The sequence below is a fragment of the Leptonotus elevatus genome, chromosome 12 (genome assembly GCF_054856555.1).
Source record: "Leptonotus elevatus isolate MCC_2025b chromosome 12, RoL_Lele_1.0, whole genome shotgun sequence".
Taxonomy (NCBI): domain Eukaryota; kingdom Metazoa; phylum Chordata; class Actinopteri; order Syngnathiformes; family Syngnathidae; genus Leptonotus; species Leptonotus elevatus.
In genome coordinates this window covers 23,729,340-23,745,566 of record NC_141250.1, presented here as the reverse complement: position 1 = coordinate 23,745,566, position 16,227 = coordinate 23,729,340, and the positions used below count along the sequence as shown (strand labels likewise).

General features: G+C 48.1%; 1 protein-coding gene across 1 annotated transcript in view; it reads left to right on the top strand.

Annotated features, from left to right (window-relative positions):
* Positions 1–16,227, top strand: part of ttn.1 (titin, tandem duplicate 1) — a 147,736-nt gene that overhangs the window by 83,676 nt on the left and 47,833 nt on the right. The window contains exons 131-160 of the mRNA XM_086091313.1: positions 131–430; positions 509–823; positions 911–1,059; positions 1,227–1,377; positions 1,453–1,734; positions 1,849–2,151; positions 2,259–2,561; positions 2,640–2,921; positions 3,112–3,299; positions 3,378–3,489; positions 3,708–4,010; positions 4,092–4,400; positions 4,509–4,790; positions 4,910–5,209; positions 5,813–6,106; positions 6,187–9,156; positions 9,236–9,556; positions 9,659–9,943; positions 10,031–10,336; positions 10,450–10,613; positions 10,766–11,003; positions 11,121–11,396; positions 11,485–11,784; positions 11,977–12,279; positions 12,366–12,665; positions 12,754–13,041; positions 13,130–13,432; positions 13,570–13,872; positions 13,953–14,258; positions 15,826–16,113. Coding sequence (XP_085947439.1) covers positions 131–430; positions 509–823; positions 911–1,059; positions 1,227–1,377; positions 1,453–1,734; positions 1,849–2,151; positions 2,259–2,561; positions 2,640–2,921; positions 3,112–3,299; positions 3,378–3,489; positions 3,708–4,010; positions 4,092–4,400; positions 4,509–4,790; positions 4,910–5,209; positions 5,813–6,106; positions 6,187–9,156; positions 9,236–9,556; positions 9,659–9,943; positions 10,031–10,336; positions 10,450–10,613; positions 10,766–11,003; positions 11,121–11,396; positions 11,485–11,784; positions 11,977–12,279; positions 12,366–12,665; positions 12,754–13,041; positions 13,130–13,432; positions 13,570–13,872; positions 13,953–14,258; positions 15,826–16,113 — 10,824 coding nt within the window. The remainder of the gene's footprint in view (positions 1–130; positions 431–508; positions 824–910; positions 1,060–1,226; positions 1,378–1,452; positions 1,735–1,848; positions 2,152–2,258; positions 2,562–2,639; positions 2,922–3,111; positions 3,300–3,377; positions 3,490–3,707; positions 4,011–4,091; positions 4,401–4,508; positions 4,791–4,909; positions 5,210–5,812; positions 6,107–6,186; positions 9,157–9,235; positions 9,557–9,658; positions 9,944–10,030; positions 10,337–10,449; positions 10,614–10,765; positions 11,004–11,120; positions 11,397–11,484; positions 11,785–11,976; positions 12,280–12,365; positions 12,666–12,753; positions 13,042–13,129; positions 13,433–13,569; positions 13,873–13,952; positions 14,259–15,825; positions 16,114–16,227) is intronic.

Here is a 16,227-nt window from a genome sequence, read left to right as displayed (position 1 = left end):
TGGGATGGAAAAGCTGGGGAGTGTTTTATTACTTTGGGGCAATCCTGACCACCATTCGTTGCCCAGTTGTTAAACTTTGTCGTCAAATGTTGGCCTGCCGCAGCCTTATGGAATGCCGTTTTTCCTCCAGGTCGTCCCGGTCCTCCCTCTGCTCCCATTAAATTTGAGGAGATCGGGGCAGAGAGGATCACTCTCTCCTGGTTGCCGCCCAAGGATGACGGGGGCTCCAAACTCACCAATTATGTCATCTGGAGGCGTGTGGCGAACAGAAATACCTGGGTCCCCGTCACCAGTGAGCCCAAAGAACGCATCTGGACAGTGGAAAACCTGATGGAGGGCCACGAGTATGTTTTCCGCATCATGGCCCAGAACAAGTACGGAGTCGGTGAACCGCTAGACAGTGATCCAGAGGTGGCCAGAAACCTCTACAGTAAGTCCATTTATTCTCACATGGGGTACAGTTCCAAACTGCTGCGACCACATGAAAAAATGTCCTTGTGTTCTGCAGCTGTGCCTGGCCAATGCGAGAAGCCGACCGTGTCCAGCATCACCCTGGACTCCATGACTGTGACTTGGGAGGAGCCCGAGGACGACGGTGGCACACCAATCACTGGTTACTGGCTGGAGCGCAAGGAGACCACTGGGAAACGCTGGGCACGTGTCACCCGTGACCCGATCCGCCCCATGGGCCTGAGTGAATCGTTTAGAGTGAGCGGACTCATTGAAGGTTCCGAGTACATCTTCAGAGTTACAGCCATCAACGCTGCAGGTCCTGGACTCCCCAGTGTCCCGACTGATCCCATTTTTGCCAGAGACCCCATCTGTAAGCGCTCACAGACAAATCAGCAGTCAAATAAACCAAAACCAGTAGAATTGTCTTTCAAAGAACAATGCTCTCTCTTTTCCCTAGCCCCACCCTCTCCTCCAACACCAAAGGTATCAGATTGGACAAGGTCCACCGTGGATCTGGAATGGATCCCCCCGCTGAAGGACGGAGGCTCCAAAATTATCGGCTACTGGGTGGAGTACAAGCAGGAGGGCACAGAGGCTTGGGTCAAGGTGACAAAAAAAAAAACCTGGTCCAAAAAAATTGAATTAGACTCTTACCAATTAATGTTTAGCAGCTCCTCCAAACTATAAGAAGAGATGAGATTTTCAAAACACATCATGATGCATGGTTTCTTCCTGCTCCAATGGGCAGCGGTGACATTTTTTGTGTGTTCCAGGCCAAGGATACTGAAATCCGTGGCACCCGCTTTGTGATTGCTGGTCTGAAGAGTGGCAGTCAGTACAGGTTCAGGGTCATGGCCTTCAACCTTGCCGGTGTCAGTGAACCAGGTGAAGTGCCTGAGATGCTGGAGCTCAACGACAGAAACGGTAAGTAGATTGTAAAGAGCAGAAGCACTGTGGTCCAACAATCCTTTTGTATTTTCATGGAACTTTTCTCTTCAGTTGCCCCTGAGGTTGATTTGGATGCCTTGGTGAAGGAAAGGATAGTGGTCCACGCCGGTGGGGTGATCCGGATCATCTGTTACGTGTCAGGACAGCCATCGCCAGAAGTCACCTGGAACAGGGATGGAATGGCATTACCCCCAGAGGCCAAGGTGGAGACAACAGCCATCAGCTCATCTTTGGTCATCAAAGCATGTACAAGAAGGCATCTCGGCATTTACACGCTGACTGCAAAGAATGCTGCAGGGGAGAAGAAGAAGAATATCACCGTGGAAGTGTTGGGTAAGACATTCCGCACCATCAAATGACATGTTCTAGATCTTAGGAACTGTCAGCACACTTTGGGCTGGACTTAATTCAGCTTCATTTCAAGTCCTTGGCATTCTTTCCCAACAGATGTTCCGGGCCCTGTTGGCATCCCCATGATTGCAGAGAACTTGAGCAACGATTCCTGCAAGATCAGCTGGTACTACCCAGACAGCGATGGCGGTTCTCCCATTAGCAACTACGTGATTGAGAAGCGCGAGGCAGAGCGAAGGGCCTGGACGTCGCTCTCATTCACCGCCAGCAGACAGAATGCCGTGGCTACTGGCCTCACCTCAGGCAAGGCTTATTTCTTCAGAGTTGCCGCTGAGAATGCCATTGGCATCGGACCCTTCATGGAGACAGCAGCCGAGCTCATCGTCAAGGAACCGTTGAGTAAGTCAACAGCAAGTTTGAATGAAAGGAACTACTCTCATTCAAATGCAATCAAATCAAGTCCTCCTAAGAATCATAAAACAAAACACTTGGCGTGTCTCATTCAGGTGTACCTGACCGTCCCGAGGATCTCGAGGTGACCAAGGTCACAAAAGATTTGATCAACGTTACGTGGAAAGCGCCCAAGTTTGACGGTGGCTCTGAGATCGTTATGTACATCTTGGAGGCGCGTTTGATTGGCAAAGACAAGTTCACTCGATTGACCAAGGAAAGGCTGATGGAGAGGAAGTACACTTTTGACGGACTGAAGGAGGGCGACACCTACGAGTTCCGGGTTAGTGCTGTCAACGAGGTTGGGCCGGGTAAACCGTCATTCTGCTCCAAACCGGTCACCTGCAAGGATGAACTCGGTAAGCTTCATGTCATTAACCCCTCCCGGTAGGCCATTTGAAAAACTCAACTGACTAACTTTGCCTTACCTGGTCCAGAGCCACCGACTATCGAGCTGGACTTCCGTGACAAGCTCATCGTGCGGGTCGGCGAGAGCTTTCTACTGCAGGGTCGCTACACCGGCAAGCCTTCTCCGTCCATCGTGTGGTACCGCGATGACGAGGAGCTGAAGGCCGACAAGCACGTCATGTTCAAGAATACGCTGACCATAATGTCGCTGGGTGTGATGAAGGCACAGCGCCACCACAGCGGCCGATACGTGGTGGTGGTGGAGAACAGCACCGGCTCCAGGAAGGGAGTCTGCAACGTCACAGTTGTCGGTACGAACTTCGCCTTCATATTTACAACCGCCATTTGACAGTAGCCATTTGCCAAAGGCCAAGGTATCATGTTTGGGGCAATACGATGTCAAGTGTGTGTGGAGGCAACTAAAAAAAAATAAAAAAACCATTCATCTCGTTTGAGATTAGTGGTTGAGTAAAGTGATTGTCGTGACCATTGTCTACGCAGATCGTCCATCTCCTCCTGTGGGTCCGGTTGTCTTTGAGGAGGTGCACCGTGAATACATGGTGATCTCTTGGAAACTTCCTTTGGACAGCGGTGGCGTTGAAATTTCCAACTACATCATTGAGAAAAGGGACACAAACAGAGAAATGTGGAACACTGTCACTTCAGCAAACACTAAGACCACATGCAAGGTTGGCGCACATGAATTAGTCTTCAAATATTTTTTGAGGATGTAGATGCAACACTCAAGTGTTTTTTGATCATTTCAGATCCCCAAACTGACAGAGGGCAGGGACTACATCATGAGGATTTCTGCTGAGAACATGTACGGTATCAGCGACCCGCTGGACTCTGAAGAGATGAGAGCCAAAGACCTCTTCAGTGAGTTCTTCACACAGGCCAAGACTTCCCAAAGCTCACTACAAAATCCCTTGATGCAACTTTTATTTCGGAGGCATTTCACATTTCAAACAGACTGAAACCAGTCTCACCGAATATTCCAGCTTTACTATATGACTGGCATTAGACAGTCAACTTTGTAGCCACTGGCTAAAATGAAGTTTCAAATGACAAATATATCACTACATTTTGGTCTGCAGGAGTTCCAGAGGCCCCTGAGATGCCAACTGTCAGGGAGGTGTACGCTACCAATGCACTGGTGCTCTGGAACCGGCCTCGTGATGGAGGAAAGCCCATCACCAACTACATACTGGAGAAGAAGGAGCCCACTGCAAATAGGTGGTCAAGGGCAACAAGAGAACGCTTGTACCCTGCTACTCAGTATAGAGTCCAGGACCTGGTGGAGGGTTGTGAATACGAGTTCCGTGTGACGGCTGAAAATGAGCTGGGAACCGGAGATCCGAGTGAACCCTCAAAGCCCATTCTTGCCAAAGATCCCATTGGTTAGTGTGACTAAAGCAAACAGAGCTGGTCGTACTGCAGTCGCATCTCATCAAATCATACGTGTGCTCCATTCTCTTCAGTGCGGCCTAGTCCTCCAGTGACCCCCGAGGCCTACGACAAGACAAAAGACTCTGTGAGTCTTAAGTGGCAGATGCCCCGCCATGACGGAAAAGGACGGATATTCGGCTATCTCGTAGAGTACCAGAAGCCGGGTGCAATAGACTGGATTCAGGCGAATGAGCGTCCAGAGCAGTGCCCTGACCTGCATTATGTAGTGACAGGCCTGAGTGACGGCCAAGAGTACGCCTTCAGGATCTACACTGTTAACGCCGCAGGCAAATCTGACCCAGCATATGTCAAACAGACCATCAAGGTCCATGACAGACTCGGTATGACTATCTATATTTTGTCTGTCTGTCTGTCTGTCTACTTTGTAGCCCACTTATGCTGAAAGCCAATAAGCTGATAATTCAGTTCATTTCTGCTTCCCTCTGCAGAGGCACCAGAGTTGCTGCTGGATGCCAACATGGCGCGCGACCATCTAGCCATGCTGGGCACCGACATCACCTTGAGTGCCACGATCAAGGGCGTGCCCACACCCACCGTCAGCTGGAAGAAAGACGATGGCGAAATGCCAGCTCATATCACTGTTGCTGTCACATCCTCTGGCAGCAAAATCTTCATTCCCAAGTGCGTCCGCCCCGACTCTGGCAACTACACTCTCACGGTGGAAAATACTGCCGGAAAGAAAACGGCCACAGTTGCTGTTCTGGTTCTGAGTGAGTCAAGAAGATCAATATTTGTGATTGAGATGCTGTTTTCAAATTTCTTTTTCTACCCTAAGTTTGAAAATTTCTTTAGCTCAACTTGAATTCCTTTTTTGTCTTCCCCTTTTCAGACAAACCAACGCCTCCGAGAGACTTGGTGGTCTCTGAGGTGACCAGCGAGTCTGCCTACCTGACGTGGAAAGCTCCGGAGGACAACGGTGGTGCGGTTATCTCCCATTATGTTGTGGAGAAGAAAGATGTTGCTGCTGAGCAGTGGGTGCCGGTCTCTGCAGCCAATAAGAAGCGGACTTTGATGGCCATGTATCTGATGGAAGGAATCCAGTACCTGTTCAGAGTGGCAGCAGAAAACCAATTTGGCAGGAGTGATTATGTTATCACAAAGACTCCCATCAAAGCTGTTGATCCTCTCTGTGAGTGCCATGCTGTGTGTTTTCTCTGTACACTGCTACGTTGAATTCTGAGTTTGGTTTGCTCCTAACTCAATTTACTGATGGCCCAAATCATTTCCCCCTATGAATGTAGTTGAAATGCCATTAATTGGTTCCACCACCCCTTAAAAATATATTATTTTTGCCGCGTTTTGAATCAAGAATAGCACAACATTGTGGGAAAATACTAAGGGAATAGAATAGAATGTCAAGGAATAAACAAGTTTTATAAAGTATAACTACTGTGAATACTTTAGAATTCATGTGTTGGATGTGTGGTTGTATGGGGCACGGTCTAGTGAGTGATGTCAGGCGCCGGGGCCGGTTGGCCAGATAGTCTGTGTGTGGGCGTCTGGGTTTGTGTGTTTGGCTGTTTGTCTCATTCAATAAACGGCTGGAAGTGCATCAGAGACTGTGGCTCTGCTTGCCACAAAGCAAGGGCGTTACAGTTCTTTGACTGTTCCAATTTTTTTTCCCCACTTCACTCAAGTGGCACCCATAATTAAAAGTCAAGGCACCACCGTATCATGCATATGATTCCTAACATCAAGAGCAACAGACTAAACATCTGTCCTTACTATTTAGATCCACCTGGCCCCCCAAAGAACCTACACCACACTGATGCAGACAAGACAGAGGTGTGGTTAGAGTGGGAGTGGCCTGATCGCACCGGCGGAAGTGAAATCACAGGCTTCATCATCGAGTACCAGGAGGAGAATCAGGTAGACTGGGTTCCCTACAAGACTGTCAGCAATAACCAGGCGCATGTCACCGGTCTGGGTGAAGGCAAGACCTACCGCTTCCGGGCAATGGCTCAGAACGCTATCGGCGTGAGTCGTCCTGACACCAGCGTTCCTGTCACCTGTCAGGAAAAGACATGTAAGACGTCATAGGTTTGGACTACATCTACATGAGTGTTTCATTGACATGCCTTACACAAGTCCTTTTTTGTCTTTCAGTACCACCCACTATTGAAGTCGATGTGAAGCTTATTGAGGGTATTACTGTTAAGGCAGGCAGCGCTATTGTACTGCCTGCCAAGATGAAAGGGATCCCCGTCCCCACTGCCAAGTGGATGACAGATGGCAAGGAAATCGCATCAGAAGGTCACTATAACATCGAATCCACTGGGACCACCACCACTCTCACCATACCAGAGTGCAAGAGAGAAGACACTGGGGAGTACATCCTCACTGTGTCCAACCCTGCAGGCAGCAAGACTGTCGCGCTGCACGTCACTGTGCTCGATCTTCCAGGTGCACCCATTGGACCCATCAACATCTTAGAAGTAACCCCTGATCATATGATGATACAATGGAGGCCACCTAAGGATGACGGCGGTACACCCATCACTAACTATGTGGTTGAAAAGAAAGACGTGAAGAAGTCGTGGGAGCCGTGGTCAGTCGTAAGCTCCAGCGGTATCAGCACCAAAGCCAAGGTGTCACGCCTGGAGAAGGGTCGTGAGTACATTGTTCGTATCCGCGCCGAGAACAAGGTCGGAATTGGTGCCGGGCTTGAGAGTCCTCCAACCATTGCCAAGCACATGTTCAGCCCTCCCGGTCCCCCAGCCCTCCCAGTGTGCTCTGATATCACAGAAAATGCTGTGACAGTGCAATGGTCGCTGCCTGACCATGATGGAGGCAGTCCTATCAGTGGCTATGTGATTGAACGCCGAGAGATGACAGGCAAGTGGATCCGTGTCAACAAAACTCCTGTGCTGGATCTCAGATACAGAGTTTCGGGTCTCCTTGAAGGGAACAGCTATGAGTTCAGAGTGTTTGCTGAGAACATTGCTGGTGTCAGCGAGCCATCCCTCACCTCTGATCCCATCAAGGCCACTCGGCCCATCACCAAGCCGGGACCTCCTGGAAATCCTAAACTAAAGGACTGGAGCAAGTCTCATGCGGATATCTGCTGGACCAAACCGACAAGAGATGGTGGCAGTCCTATCCTGGGCTATGTTGTAGAGATTCAAAAGTCAGGATCCGCTCAGTGGGACAGGATCAACAAGGAACTGATCAAAATATGTGCCTACAGAGTACAAGGTCTCATTGAAAGTATGGAATACAGGGTCCGTATCAGAGCCGCAAACAAGGTCGGAGAGAGTGAACCCCGGGAGCTAAGCGAGACCATCTTGGCAAAGGACATTCTCGTTCCTCCAGAGGTTGTTGTTGATGTATCGTGCCGAGACTCTCTGACAGTAAGGGCCGGTCAGATCATCAGTTTGATCACCAGAGTTAAGGGCAGACCTGACCCAGAGATCACATGGACCAAGGATGCCAGAGCATTGTCCCGAGACAAGCGAACTGTGCTGAACAACCACTATCCTCTGTGTGAATTGGTCATCAATGATGCTGTCAGGTCGGACTATGGCAAATACTCCATTGTCGCCAAGAACAGCAGTGGACAGGCACAAGCCACTATTATTGTTAATGTACTGGACACACCAGGAGCTTGCCAGAATATAAAGGTGGCTTACGTGACCAAAAACTCTTGCATGGTGTCCTGGGAGAACCCAGAGGACAATGGAGGCACAGAGATCACCCAGTACATTATTGAGTGCCGTCAACCAAGCCAGAGGGGATGGACTTTAGTTTCCAGTGACTGCACAAAGCGCCTGATGAAGGCTCCTCTGTCAGAGGGTTGCGAATACTTTTTCCGTGTTAGCGCTGAAAACAAGATTGGTGTTGGACCGCCCACAGAGACCAAGACAGCTGTGCTGGCAGTTGACCCCATCGAGAAACCTGGTGAACCAATCGACTTCCATATATCTGAGATTGGCAAGACCTTCTGCTTCCTCAAATGGAAGAAGCCTGACTACGATGGAGGCAGTCGAAACCTGGGTTACCACGTGGAGAAGAAGCCAAAGGGGGCCGAAGAATGGGAAAGACTTCATAAGGGTGCAATAAAAGAGACTTACTTCATGGCTGACAGGTGCATTGAAAACCAGGTCTACCAGTTCAGAGTTCAGACGAAAAATGACGGCGGTGAAAGCAAATGGGTAACCACAGCTGAAGTCCTAGTCAAGGAACAGCTTGTAGAACCAGAGATCAAGATCAAACTGGATGGAACCCTTGTGGTGAAGGCCGGGGACTCAATTCCCATCGAGGCTATGGTCAAGGGAAGACCCCAGCCTGATGTCAAATGGACCAAGGATGATTGCACTGAAGAGATCAAAAAGGGTCCCAGGCTTCAGATCGAAACCGGTTCCGACTTCTCAAAGTTGCTTCTGACTTGCGCTCGGCGTACGGACAGTGGCAAATATGTTGTCAGTGCCATCAACAGTGCAGGAACATGCTCCGCACATGCCAAGGTCAATGTATTGGACAGACCCGGCCCGGTTAGGGATCTCAAGGTGTCAGGCGTTACCATCGACAGGTGCCATTTGGCGTGGAACATCCCAGAGGATGATGGAGGCTGTGAGATCTACAACTACATCATTGAGAAATGTGACACCAAGAGGGGTGTCTGGTCCGTCCACTCAAATGCCGTCATCACCAACAAGGCCAACGTGACTCGTCTCATTGAGGGAAATGAATATATCTTCAGAGTTCGTGCAGAGAATAAAATGGGTCCTGGCCCCGCAGTGGAAAGTGAGGCCATTGTCGCTGGCACAATGTTTAGTGTCCCGGGTGCGCCCGAAGCACCAGAAGTCACCAACATTTCTAAGGAGGAGATGACAGTGCAGTGGTCAGAGCCTGACACAGATGGTGGAAAGCCAGTCACCGGTTACCTGTTGGAAAAGAAGGAGGAGCATGCTGTAAGGTGGTCCACCGTTAACAAGGAGGCCATGCCAACAACTCGCTTCACCGTAACAGGATTGCTGCCCCTGCACGAATACCAATACAGAGTGAAAGCTGTCAATGAAATCGGCGTCGGCAGTGCAAGCAAACCCTCGTGGGCTGTTACAGCTAAGGACGCAATTGGTATGCCGCCGCTAGTTTTCTGTTGGCCGCCTCTTAGTATTGGTTTTGCACAACTTCGCCTTTGCGTGTTTTCTTACAGAGCCTCCTGCACCTCCCACCAACATGAAGGTCCTGGACAGCACCAAGTCCACTGTAACTCTAGGCTGGACCAAGCCTGTGTCTGATGGTGGAGCACCCATCATCGGCTATGTTGTTGAGATGAGGGTGAAGGGAAGTGGCAAGAAAGGCGATGACAGCTGGAAACGTTGCAATGTGGCTGCTCAGCTTGTCTTCTGTGAGTTCATGGTCACAAGTCTGGATGAGAAACTTCTGTATGACTTTAGAGTGTCAGCTCAGAATCAGGTGGGTTTGAGCCTGCCCTGTGACCTGGCGGCAGCTGTGAATCCCAAGGAGATACTTGGTGAGAATTGATTTGGTTACCCGCTACACTAAGTTGACTGTACGCTGTATTCTGTATGGTATCAATGGACATTTCTATGAATACATACCTTGGTTTTAACAGAGGCGCCAGAGATCGACTTGGATGCCAACTTAAAACAGGGACTAACAGTCAGAGCTGGTTGTCCCATCAGACTGTGTGCTACCATCAGAGGTAGACCACCTCCCAAAGTAATTTGGAGGAGGATGGGCATCGATAATGTTGTCAGGAAGGGTCATGTCGACCTCATCGACACCATGACCTTCTTGGTCATTCCTGATAGCACACGTGATGACTCTGGCAAATACTGTTTGACTGTGCAGAGTCCTGCTGGAGAAAAGGCCGTGTTTGTCAACGTTAAGGTCCTCGGTATGTCATGCCTTCTGCCGTCGCAACTCTGTGCTTGTTTTACTAGACTTAAAAACAAACTTGCACCTGCACCCCCCCACTAAACAGACACCCCAGGACCTGTGATGAATCTGGAGGCCTCTGGAATTAGACAGACGTCAGCAATGCTGTCTTGGAATCCTCCAGAGGTTGATGGTGGCAGTGAAATTACTCATTATATCGTTGAAAAGCGGGCAATTGATCGCAAGACGTGGGCAACAGTCAAGGCCGAAGTTGAGAAAGGCAAGATTCCCTTCAAGGTCAGCGGTCTCGTGCCAGGCACAGAGTACTACTTCAGAGTGACTGCTGTCAATGAATATGGCTCAGGAGTTCCCCGGGTGTCACCCACGTCCTATCTAGCCTCTGATCCTGTCAGTGAGTATGACTACTTGGTCTGACAATGACAAATGAGCCCTGAGACACTGCCGATGTTTACTTTCCTATCCCATTTTCACGGTCATAATAGAGCACCTATTTTTTTTGTCCAGGCAAACCCGATCCTTGTGAGAAAATTGAAATTCTAGAGATCACAAAAAATAGTGCCACAATTGGCTGGGTGAAGCCTGCAAGGGATGGCGGGGCCAAGATTGACGGTTACGTGATTGAGTACATTGAAGTCAAACCTCCACCTCAACCCTCAGCTCCAGTGGAGGTTTGTAATTTTGATACATTTTTGTTTTCTGTTGACACTGCCAATGATTTTTTTTAAAGTGGTGTTCAGATCTTGCAAAATTTATTTGTGATCAAAAGTGTTGCCTGCCAAGTTGTGTCGTCAGGAATTCACACTGTGTATCTCAAATGCAGATCCCAGAAGAAGGGAAAGCTGCCCCACCGATTCCACCACCTCCACGTATGAAGGAGGTGGCTGGGCAGCCTGAAAAGGAGGTTTGGAACGCCTATACCACTGTGAAGGGATTGAGTATTAGCATCAGTGGCCTGAAAGAGGGCAAGAGGTACAAGTTCAGAGTGGCTGCCAAGAACATCATGGGTTTGAGCTTGTTCACAGAGACCAGGGAGCCAATTGAGATCAAGGAACAGATGTGTAAGTTCCTACATCAGATCGATATGATCAAAGATTGAAAATGGGCTCAAAGAAGGTGTTTCCACCTCCCATGAAAAGTATTCATATTTATTGACTCCCCTTTCTGCTCCCCCCCAGTGGAGCCAAAGATCATAATGTCAGACATGGTCAGTGAAAGAGCTGGAGCCAAACTCAGGGTTGAGGCTGTCATTTCTGGAAAACCTCCTCCAACCTGCAAGTGGATGTCTGGCGATGTACCACTGGTCTCTTCAAGCCGTCTGGCTGTGCACCATTCTGGAAATGTGTGTGTCTTGATCATAAAGGATGTCTCAAGGACAGACAGTGGAGAGTACAGCCTTGTGGCCGAAAACACCTCTGCAAAGGTGGTCCAGGCTCTCAGGATTATCATCAGAGGTCAGTGTCCATGTTTTCTCTATTCTGGGGAAGCAGTAAATCACGTATTGCATGGCTAGTTGACAGTGTTGATCCGTGCGTATTGCAGATATTCCTGGACCTCCAGGGGGTCCCGTGGAGATCAGTGACATTGACTCAGATGCCTGCTCTCTGTCCTGGAGCCAACCACTGGAGGACGGAGGCAGCAAAATCACTAATTACCTAGTGGAGAAATGCGATGTCAGTAGAGGTGACTGGGTGAGCGCCGTCTCCTCCGGCCAGAAGACAAGCTGCAGGCTGGGCAAACTCATTCCCGGGAAGGAGTATGTGTTCCGCATCCGCGCTGAGAACCGCTACGGGGTGTCGGACCCCATCCAGTCTGATAGGATGATTGCCAAGTTCCCCTTTGGTAGGTTTCATTTCTTCAGGAAAATAAGTAATTTTCCCATGAATTGATGATTGATTGATGATGGTCTGTTAGCTATAAGCTACTCTACTTTCAAGGGGGCAATGAGTACAGCTGGTGAAACTCAGCACATGGCCATTGAATGTCAAAGCCGTTCATTTGACAGAAATAATGTTGGATTGTTTTCTTCAACAGATGTCCCCAGTGAACCTCTTAACTGTCACATCAACAAGACTAACAAGGACTGCATGTTTGTGGCCTGGTACAAGCCAGAGAGTGATGGCGGCAGCCCCGTCACAGGTTACTACATTGAGCGCAAAGAAAGAAACAGCCTCCTCTGGGTGAAGGCCAACGACACTGTTGTACGCACCACCGAGTACCCGTGTGCTGGCCTGATTGAGGGCCTGGAGTACACCTTTAGGGTGTCAGCCATCAATCGTGCTGGTCAGGGCAAGCCAAGCAAGAAGACTGATTTTGTAACTGCCAGAACACCCATTGGTGGGTTCCTGATCAACACCTGTGCAATCAAGTATTTAACAAATTCACCTCTGTTCCACTTTCTCATCTACGTCATTGTGTCTCAGATGCCCCTGGGAAACCAGAAGTCCTGGATATGACCAAGAACTCCGTAACTCTTGCTTGGGGCCGGCCGAAGAATGATGGTGGCAACAAGATCATCGGCTACTACGTAGAGGCCATGCGGGTGCCTGGAGACATATGGGTGCGTTGTAACACCGTTTGCCAGAACGTCCCAAGGGAGGAGTACACTGTGACTGGCCTGGAGCGGGACCTGCAGTACCAGTTCAGAGTAATTGCCAAAACAGCTGTCAACATTAGCAAACCCTCAGAGCCCACAGACCCAATACTGGTCTGTGCTGAGAATGGTGAGAGGGACACACTTTTTTTTCCTTTTAAAAATGTCCAACTAACTTGAAGTTGGGTGATAAACTCGGGTCCTGTCATTTACTACAGTGCCCCCAAGGGTAGAACTTAATGCCAGGATGCAGAAGGGTTTGAAGGTGAAGGCCGGAACCTCAGTTCTCCTGGAGGCCGAGGTATTTGGTAAACCAATGCCGAAAGTCACGTGGAAGAGAGGTGATGATTGTCTGAGGTCAAGTGAAGGGCAGGTCATCACGCAACAGAGACATCAGTTCAAACTGGAGATGATGTCAGCCACCAAGGAGCACACTGGAGTCTACACCATTCTTGCAGAGAATGCCAGTGGCTCCAAGACCGCTGACATTCATGTTACCATTTTGGGTGAATACTTTTGGGCCCTATCCAATTTGTGTGTTTGCTTTGATTAGTGAAGACCAATGATGTATTTGGAATTTGTGTCTTTGTGCAGATGTGCCTGGTCCACCTGCCAGTTCCAAATACATTGAAGTGTTTGCCAACAGAATGAAGTTATCCTGGGAGCCACCACTGAAGGATGGTGGAGCCCCTGTTACTAACTATATCTTGGACAAGCGTGAGACCAGCCGGGCCAACTGGGCTCAGGTCTCCTCAAGGATCAAGGGTGAAAATCTTGAACTAAACGTGGAGAAGCTGATCGAGGGTCATGAATACCAGTTCCGAATCCGTGCTGAGAACACATGGGGAGTTGGAGACAGTCTCATCACTGCCCCCGTCATTGCCAAGAACCCATTCAGTGAGTGTGGCCTTTACTTGCTGCAAGTACTGGCAGCATAGTTATGTCGATATTGGTCTTTTATTTTGAAGATATTCCCTTTATTCACATGAATATAATTTAAATGTCTCAACTAAAAGTGACGATGTATTTACCAGCTGTCCCAGGCCCCTGCGAGGCCCCACTGATAACCAATGTCACCAAGGATGCTATGACAGTGAGCTGGAAGGAGCCCACTGATGATGGGAAGTCCGCCATTCTGGGTTACATGCTCGAGAAGAAGGAAACCAAGGAGATTAACTGGAACAAGACAAACAGGAAGCCCTTAATGCAAAGGACCTTTGATGTCACATGCCTTAGCGAGGGAGTCGAATATGAATTCAGAGTCATTGCTGTTAATGTGGCAGGTCTTGGAAAACCCAGTGAGCCCTCAGATGCCACCACAGCACAAAATCCCATCAGTGAGTTTCATGACTTCTTAAAGTTGATTTTGTTTATTGGTACCTGTTTCTAACAAGTGGAACAAAATGCACTTCTACAGCTCCTCCTGGCCCTGTGCTGAACCCGTGTGTGAATGACACCACCTACAGCACCCTAAGCCTCAGCTGGAATGTTCCGGCCAACAATGGTGGAAGCCCAATTTTGGGATACCTTGTGGAGTGCAGGAGGACAGACACAGCAGATTGGATCAGATGCAATGTTCCAAGGAACTTGCAGGACACCAGCTACACCATCCAAAACCTCATACACAAGGCTGAGTACCAGTGTCGTATCACTGCTGTCAACAAGGCTGGCTTCGGTGAACCAGTTGAAGTGCCCGGCAAGCACATTGCAAAAGACATCATAGGTAGGCTTTCTTCTATACAATGTTCTTTCATTCATGTGTGAAGAAGTGATAACGGATCATAACAAGTTCATGTGGACTGTGCAGTTTTTTAGAATTGGAACCAGAGATACCGGTAACACGTTACAATTTCCAGACCAGCAGTTAGATTATAGTTCCGACACTGCATTCCTGGTTAGTAAGGATTTGTTGAATGATTGATTAAATGTCCTGATTTCAATCAAACTTCACAAGGAGTGGCTAAGCTTAGCTTCTGCTGCTCTTTGTCGCTTCTAGTCTGTTCCATGCGAGAATACTGCCATTAATGCTGTTTCAAAGAGCTATATGTCACGCAGAGACAGTCAACTCGGTGACAGCTACACGAGCTCGGGGACTCTTAAGTGCAGTAAAAAAAAGAAAAAAGAAAAAAGAAGAGAAGAGAAAAAATGAATGGCAATTTTTAAATAGAGGTTTCTTGTCCTTGGTCAAAAAAAGGACAGAGTAGAAATTAAACACATGGAAAAGAATACAAGATATAATCTGTGGAACAAACATACAGACTACGTATACTAGAAACAAGAAATACAAATAATAATAAGACATTTTCACATAGTCTGAGACTGGCTCTCGCTGACCAATAAGCACTTCCCCTCAATCAATAAGGGTGAAGTCGAGCTTCCAATAAAGTAATGGCAAAACCGGTTGTCATTTTCATGTTGATTGCAGCTGCCGAATGTAACGAATAAAGTCACTTGTAATCTGATTTGGTTACTTTCAGAAATCAGTCATCAGTAAAGTAACAGCTACTTTGCATATCAAATAATCAGTAAAGTAACTAAGTGACTCTTTCAAGGCCTAAATACTGATTGTAACATTATGTCAATAACGTTACTCGGTCAGCATATTTCCATCTAACATCGTAACATCTCTCACCCCTCACGCCATTGCCATTCTTGTTCACAGCAATTGACTACTGTAATTCGCTCCTGTATGGCCTCCCCAATAAATACCTTCATAAACTTCAACTCCTCCCATCACATCACGCCCCCTTCCTTCAACACCTGCACTGGCTGGCTCCTCATTAAACAATGACTTCATTGCATACTTTCAAAGCTCTACATATCCTTGCTCCACATGACATATCTGACCTCATTCACATTGCTCGTCCTGCCCGTTCATGCTCCTCCTCATCCACCGTCCAACTCCGTGTTCCGTGTTGGCCTGGCCACAATGGGATGCGGTCACTCTGCTACCAAGCTCTGGGACTCCCTCCCTCCTGAACTTCGTGCCACCGAATCCTTCCCACTGTCCAAAACTAAACTTAAAACCTACCTGTTCAGGCTGTTCTATTCCACCCATCTGTAACTATCTCAACCATTTCATTTACATGATCTATTTTTACCTTGTTTGATAGATTTTACTTGGTTTTGTGGTTTTTTTTAAGTTTTGTACAGCGACCTTGAGTGACCTGAAAGGCACTTCAAATAAAATGTATTATTATTATTATTATTATTATTATTATTACATAAATGAAAGTGTGTTAAAACAGTGGAAATGATGTTAGTGGGAATACCATTTGATGATCTCCTAGTACCCCCCGAGGCGGATCTGAGTGCTCAGCTGAAGGAGGGCCTGGAGCTGCGAGCTGGTAGCACCATGAAGCTTTATGCCACAATCAAGGGTCACCCCACGCCCAAGGTCATCTGGGCAAAGATGAACAGCAACATCAAGGACCGTCAAGGCATCATCATTAAGTCCACAAAAAGTGACACCACTGTGGTGGTGGAGAATGTCAACAGATACGATGCAGGCAAATACATTCTTAACCTGGAGAGTGCGGCTGGCATGAAGATGTACACCATCATTGTCAAGGTTCTTGGTAAGAAAGCGTTTCTCCTTCTTGATCTCAGTGTCATTGTTAAATCAGCAGTAAAAGCACAATGATTAAAAAAATTAATAAAAAAATTTGAAAAAGACCCTCACTTTCTTTTTT